We start from the raw sequence: 7,603 nt of genomic DNA, 5'->3' as shown, positions 1-7,603 counted from the left end.
CATGTTTGCTTCCAATTTGCTCTGCAATCCAGCTCAAATTTGGTGAGGAACAAGCTTGACTTACAGGCTAAAAGGATGGATGGTGACAGCTACAAGAACAGCATTTACAGGTGACTTCCAGGAAAATCCCAGTGTTACAGTGTACAAGAGAGGACTCTTCCCAGGTTTATCCTTAGTTCTCACTTCTGCTCCAGCACATGTTTTTATCACTGCTAATTTCTGCCACGAGAGAGGTGAGCAATGATGGTGGAAAAGTAATCAAATAGATACATATCAAATAGATAGATAGATAGATAGATAGATAGATAGACAGTCAGTCCTAGAGCAGCAGGACCTTAGTCCCTAAGCAGGATGGAGATTCCTCTCCCTCTCCCCAAACTACTTAAAAATACAGACACATTTACCCAGTCAACTTTCCTTTCATCTCTTCCTGTCCCATTTATCACCTCCTGAATGTCAGAGATGTCCAATTATGCAAACATGAGCCACCTATAGAGATGGAAGCCAAGTAAATAGCTCCAAATAAGCATCCTGGGCAATCCACAGAGAAAACATCCCACAGAATGCTTATTCCCACTTGCTTGTGTGGAGTGAGCCTTCCCTTTATGCTTCCACGAGATCACCCATTCAAGAATCAAGTAATCAAGTTAATCCAGCAGAAAAGACAGCATCAAGGCATCCTCCAGCACTGAGAGAACACAAGACTTTATGACAGGAGTCAGACTAGGAAAAAAAACATTGCTTGGGGGTTAAAAAATAAACAAAACTGGGAAGAACAGAAGAGCACAATTCATCTGTGTGTGAGATGACAAGCTCTAATCCCAGGCCATAAGGCAGAGGATGCAGACCAGCAAGGGCATGCTGCTGCCATGGGAGTTTAGGATGACTGCAAACCTGTGTGCTGCTTGCATGGGATGTTTCCAGAGTAAATATTCTGAGTGCCATATGGAGAGAAGCCTTCACATCCCTGCTCTGCTTGCCTAGGCTTTGCTTCCTGCAGGCTGTGTCTCTGTGGTGCATTTTTATTTGTGTGTACATTCTTTATCCCTGAACTAACTCACAGCCCACTCAAACACAGCTCTCCAGGTGAGGGCCAGGCTTGCCCACATCCTTCCTCCTTCATCCTGGAAGCCCTAACCAGACCCAGGATTATGCAGCAGTTCCCCAGTTTCCAATATCAACATGAAAATGTGGTTCTGGCTGCTTTCATGGTCTAATCTCATCTGAAAGTCAAACAAAAGTGCTCAGAGTGTGGATTAAAACCAGGGTAAGGTTTCTGTATTGATGACTTCTCACACTGTCAGTTAGCAAGGGAATTCTGGAAGGGAAAGCAGGTTTGGCTGAGCTGTGCCATGTGTCAAAATAATGAGATATTCAACTACTCATCAAGCAAACCTCTTACAAATGTGCAGACAGTTGTTTTGACACATCTGGTCAACTTCAGAGCTCTTTCCAATGCCAACCAGATATATTTCTCGCAGAGCTGAGCATGGACCTTCAAACAGAGTTTCCTATCTGGAAGTTCACTAGAGCATCTCACTGGATTCACAATGAGGTAAGCCCAACACAAAAGATCATCCAATTAACAAAGCCTCATTAGCTGAAGTTCTACTGGGATGGCAAATCAAACTCATCCAACAGCAAACAGGCTGATGGTCAGAATTCCAAGTGCACAGATATGCATGGGTTGAAATATGTTTTCCAATGAAATTAGCAAACAAATTGGCCTTTTTGATCCTGGAGTCCAGTATCAATACAGGCACTGAAAGAGGCCACTGTGAGGTGAGCTCAGAAGCAACTTCAACAGGGCTCAGGACTGGGGAACTGCTCTGCATTCTGATTTATTCCCATTTTGAAGCTTATAATTAATGGCTGGAGGACACAAGGAGAATTGGAACAAATGTGAGTCTCAGCTTCCTCTGCATGTTGTTAATGGCTGCTCCGGCCACTAATGTGCTCCAGTTTCCCCCACATCAAGCACATGTGCTACAAGCTGCAGGAAAGTGGGTGAATTTGTAACCCTCCCTCTGATGTACAGTCTAATTGCTGACTTTTATCAGACAGTAGTTAAACAAAGGCTTGGGAGCAAATAAATATGCCTTAATTGCAGCACTGCCATTGCTCACAGGGGGAGAGCCTCTGGAAGGGGGAACTCGTGCCTATTATCACTGCTACACACATACTCAGACATGTAGAAATTGGTTTAGATCAATGTAGAGGGTTTATTTATCTCCCAACTGGGTATGGCAGTGTGTGGATGAGCTTATATTTCCATGGAGAGCAATAATTCATGTGGGGATCTTCCATGCACAGGGGAAAAGCATTTCTCTGAGCCCAGCCCTACACCCAAACACAAGGACAGACAAGCTCTCAGTGTCTCCCACACGGAAAATCCTCCAAGCTGTGCCATGCGTGATATATGAGTTTTACTCACATACTAGACAAATAAAATATCTCATTTTATCTGTGTGGAATTAGCATTGAGACAGAGTGTAAAATCCATTCCTAGAGCCAACTTGCTTTTCCTCTTTACTCCCTGTAAGCCAAACTTTGCCTCCTGGAGCATTACAGGCTTAAAAAAGACAAACACACATATTTACAGCCCTGAATAGAAATTACTCCCTTGGAACTGATGTTGCCTTCTACCCCCAGGACATCCCACCGAAAGCATCCAGGCACTTTTATATCCACAAATGTCATCAGCACTTAGCTCTGCACCTGTGATGCCTCGAGGACCCACCAGAAGTTCAAAAATAAAGGCATAAAGAAAATAAATCTTCCAAAGAATCCCTCCCCAAGCCCTGCCTGCTGCCAGGAGTGCAGAGCTGGGCCTGAATGCAGGAGTTCATGTCTAAAGGGATGATCAGCAAGGCACATGTGTGGACCTGCCACTCAAAACTGTTTAGTACCCAGGTCTCAGGCAAGGAAGACACAAGAAAAAAGAAATAATAGTGTTTAACATCCAGCTGGGAGAAGAACAGCCAGGAAATAAACCATATAAATTAAATGTAAAATCTAGTGTGATATGAGCTCACAAAAGTGCTGATCGAAGATTAAACACATGGACTTTACTGTTTTCAGCCACTGTTGTTCTTTCCATTGTGCCTTTCCTACAGCTTTCCTTTCCCTCTGAGGAAAAATCCCATCAAACCCATCCCAGTTCCACTGAAATAGTTCAGGGCATCAGGTGTTTTGTCCTAGGATTGTGACATATATGATCAATGCCCCAGCCTTCCATAGGAACACAGAATATCCCCAGGAGGAAAGGACTCCCAAGGATCAGTGAGTTCAACTGTAAGAAGAATGCTCAGAATTCAGCAGGGAAAGAAGTTTAATATTAAGGGGGATTAAGTACTGATTAAAGTTCCCTCAGAAGAACTTGGAACCTGCTCATTTTCCTTTCCTTGTCCTTGATTTCAGGAGAGGGATGTGTGACACCAGGGCCCTTAGATTGTCATAGGAACAGATAATGATTGAGGTTGGAAAAGCCACTAAGATCATCAAGTCCAACCATTCCCCAGCACTGCCAAGGTCACCACGAACCATGCCCCCAAGTGCCACATCCACATGGCTGTTAAATCACTGCAGGGATGGTGACTTCACCACTGCCCTGGACAGCTGTGCCAGGGCTGGACAGCCCTTTGGGAGAAGAAATTCTTCCTAGAACAAGGAAGAGGGAAAGGGACTTTTTATTAGAGCATGCAAGTGACAGGACAAGGGGGAATGAATTTAAACTGAGAGAGAGGAGGTTTAGAACAGATATTAGGAAGGAATTCCTCCCTGTGAGGTGCTGAGGCATTGGCACAGGTTGCCCAGAGAAGCTGTGGCTGTTCCATCCCTGGGAGTGTTCCAGACCAGGTTAGATGGGGTCTGGAGCAACCTGGGCTAGTGGAAGGTGTCCCTGCCCATGGCAGGGGGTGGAATATGATCTATAAGGTCCTTCCAACCCAAACCATCCTATGATTCCATGATTCTAATATCGAACCTAAACTCCCACAGAGATCTGGTAGCCCTCAAGAGACTTAAGGACAGTGACATCCCCCAGTTTAACCTCTGTTTAAAGGGCTGTTTGTCCCCAGGAGAACCAGTGCCCCTGGTGTGCAGTTACCTTGCTGTACTCCTCCCAGGAGTTGCTCCAGGTCCAGTAGTGAGCTTTGTACAGCCCAACTCTCACTGCCATCATCTCGTTGCCACGATAATAGAATATGGGCCTGAGGAAGAGAGCAGAGCTGCATGAGAAACACAACACACCAACCCCAGCCCTGCTGATAAGGGAGACAAACACCTTAACCGCTCTGACTTCCCATGCAGCTATCAGGCAGGAACAGGCTGCTCCTAATAGCCTCCTCTGCAAGGTTTTCAATTAGCATTCTTTAAAGTGTTCATCAAGTTAAGAGCTCACAGGGTGTAAGAATGAAACATTATCCAGCTTGGCTGCCAGTGATTGTTAATCCTTGAACTATCAGCCCCTGGAATTTCCTCCCGAGCGTGTCGGTTTAGACACCAAATGCCTCACAAGTGCTGTGTGTGTGTGTGAGGGGAAAAATAGGGATTCAGAGGCTCTGGGATGCTGTCTCTTCCTCCCAGCAGCACCAGGCTATGTGCTGTCAGTGTCACACTGACAGGGTGGCCAGGGAGGACACCAGATGTTGGCCTGTTCTGGATGACATCTCAGAGAAACTCCATATGGAAAAACCTGGCAGCCAGACAGGCTTTATTTTTAACTCTCATCCATTTCCCCTCCCAAGCCTCACTTTGCAGCATGTAAACACACTGCTACAACTGCATTTTTTCCCAGAGGTTTCCCTAATTAATAATCCATCTGGGAATGCATCTCACTCCCTGCACCTGTGTACAGGCACTTCCCTGGGCTTCCCAGCAGCATTCCTGTTGATTTCCTCAACAACACACTCCTGTTTTGTGGAAGGAACAGCACAAAATGGTACTGAAAGGGACTATGTGCAGGAGAGAAAGTTGATTTGGTGGTGCAGCTCATCACAGCAGGACACCAGGCTTGGTCAGCTCTTCCCTCCTGTCCTTTTGTGCTGCTGACAGGACACAATGGTGAAGCTGTTTCTCACTGTCAGGGAGGTACATCCATCTCTGTCTTCCCTTCCAAGGTGCCACTCAGCAAAAACTACTCACTCTGCTGATGCCACCTTGAAAAACTGTCCCTAAATGCAAGGGAAAATGTAAATATCCACACCTGAATGACAGGAGTGGCCTCAGATCTCTTGGATTTTAAAGTCCTCCCTGCAGGCTCCTTGTACAAACAATGAGCCTTTCTCCTTTGGCACCAGGAACTGCCACCAGGAACAAAGGGGAAATGACTTTGTCACCAGGAAGGAAGGAAAGCTGCTGCCAGCAGAGCATATTCCTGTATCCTTAACACACCTGGAAGGTGGAATAAAGGCAGGGAGAGAGATCTACCAAGGTGCAGCACCTGATCTAAACCAGTGCCACTAACAAAACCACAAAGAAATATGTCACAAAATATTCCAGTCTCCTTTTCCTAGCCATAAACATTCCCTATTTGACATGTTATTACTTATCCCTTTGACTGAAGGTGTGAGGTTGAGGTTTTTGCTTTTCAAAACAGAATATTTTCCATCTTGAAAGAGGATTTTGAAGAGGATTCCAATATTGTACTCAATATTCTGCTATTAATAATTTCTTTTTCTCCCCATTCAGATTTTCCTTTTTAAACTTAAAAGAACACAACAACTGCATCTCCTTGAAGGTTTTTAGGGGGCTGTGGAAACTCTGACTTGGTCAGGTCTGGGGGGAAAACAAAAAGAAGGAAAAAAAAGCCATGATGTGCCTTGAGTGTATTGAAGCCAAACAGCACCAAGAGGCTGGTGACAGCAATGAAATCCCATTTTAAAGCAACAAAGCAGCTTTGCAAATTTCCAGAAGATGGGACAGGCTGTGTTTGAGACTCATGCCAGCTCTCAGGTAACACTTCAGGTGTGTTTCTTGCTTAACAGTCACAAAGGCAATTTGACAGCACAAAGGCTCAAATCCAATGAGGAAAAGAGCTCAAGTATGTTTTCCATGCCTGTGTTTCCTTGTTATCTCATGAAGATTATGTTTGCACTCGCTTTTCCCATGCCACCAAGTTCCTCATCAAAATCACACCTACAAGTCCTCTCTTGACCTCCATCCTGTGCAGTGAGAGATCCAAGGATGTGTCAGACCTTGGTGCCTGTTCCCAGCAGCTGACAGCACTCCAGAAAGATTCCAGGTCTCTAACCCAAATCTATCCCCAGAAGCATCCCCAGAAGCAGGACCTTGGCAAGAGATGTCCTTCCAGATTACCCACAGCAGCATAGCCTTTCCCTCCTCCTCTCCCTAGCAGGGCTGGAAGGACCCAGCACACACTGGGATGCTTTTCCAGCAATAAATAATGTATTCTCCCCTGCCCAGGCTACAGTTCTCAGGCTTTTATCTCCCCTCCTGCCATATGCTGTCTCAGGGATCTCTGCTAACCCTCTGACATTTTCATCTGTCCCCAGACTCCACTGTGTGGCAACATGCCACATGTCAGCAAATCCCACCTCTGCCTGCCCCACTGGAGAATTACCCAGTGTGAAGCCCTGGTGCTGCATCACCTCCCTGAGCAGGAGCAAAGGTGAAGCAATTCAGTGCAGAAAATAAATCTAGAAGCTTGGTTTAAAGAACAAGCCCCAGTCTGGCATCCCTTCAGTCAGATGGGAGCCGTGGGCTCATAACTAACCTGTCAATTAGCTTGTCCTGCAGCATGACAGGTAAAAGGTCGATGCCATCAATCTGTCTGTCACTGGGAGGCTGCAGCCCTGCCAGGGACAGGCTGGTGGTGAACAGATCCATCACATTGCCCAGCTGATGGCTGACCTGAAACAAAAATCAACACAAATACATTTGCAAAGAGCCTTTCAGTAAAATCCATAAGGAAACATAAAATCTGCCTGTAAATATCTCCCCTTACACTGCTGCAGTCACCAGCAAACTTCCTCTTCAAGTAATACAGCAAAGGAGCTGATCCCTATTTCTGCACATCCAGGGAGGATTTGCATTTTGATTCAATTTTTGTTCATTTTCCTCTCTTTTCCCTCCTACAGATCCATTTGACAGGAATGTGTTGTCACAGAGTTCAACTTCAGTTAGCAAATTCCAGTCATTTGTGGATTGAAAAAATCAGCACTTAAACCAAGGGGAAAAATCAAGTCCTTGATTTGGTCCCTCTCCAGGTCATCTCTGGAGTGCAGAATACCCTGAGAGAGTTCCCAGAAAGCACAGGGATGGATGGATAATAACAAAAAGAGCCTGATGACTTCATCTGCAAACCATTTCCAACAATTCAAGAGCTGTAAAGTTGTGGTATTTTTAGCCTATATTTTAATAAGGGAGAAAAACATCTGGATTTGCCTCCAAAGGAGATGTTAAAGGTTTTTTTTCTCCTCTCCTTTCCCTTTTTCCTTACTTGGAAGCTTTACTTATCTCTCTGCTCTTAATCATTAATATTTTAAAGACCTAAAAAGTCAGTTCTGACTGATTCTTTCTGAATCTTAATTAGTCAGTGACACACTAAATTAAAGCAGATACATTCAAACCAAGAGCACCA

General features: G+C 45.1%; 1 protein-coding gene across 1 annotated transcript in view; it reads right to left on the bottom strand.

The window, feature by feature from the left end:
• Positions 1–4,108: 4,108 nt before the first annotated feature.
• GALNS (galactosamine (N-acetyl)-6-sulfatase) overlaps positions 4,109–7,603 on the bottom strand; it is a gene marked incomplete at its 3' end in the record, with an annotated part of 22,278 nt that continues 18,783 nt past the window's right edge. Inside the window, exons 10-11 of the mRNA XM_009073594.1 lie at positions 6,737–6,873; positions 4,109–4,211 (exon numbers count right to left, since the gene is read on the bottom strand). Of these exons, the coding sequence (XP_009071842.1) occupies positions 4,109–4,211; positions 6,737–6,873 (240 nt within the window). The remainder of the gene's footprint in view (positions 4,212–6,736; positions 6,874–7,603) is intronic.

The sequence above is a fragment of the Acanthisitta chloris genome, unplaced genomic scaffold (genome assembly GCF_000695815.1).
Source record: "Acanthisitta chloris isolate BGI_N310 unplaced genomic scaffold, ASM69581v1 scaffold23044, whole genome shotgun sequence".
Taxonomy (NCBI): domain Eukaryota; kingdom Metazoa; phylum Chordata; class Aves; order Passeriformes; family Acanthisittidae; genus Acanthisitta; species Acanthisitta chloris.
The sequence above is the reverse complement of the archived record's forward strand: the minus strand, read 5'-3'. Positions and strand labels throughout refer to the sequence as shown.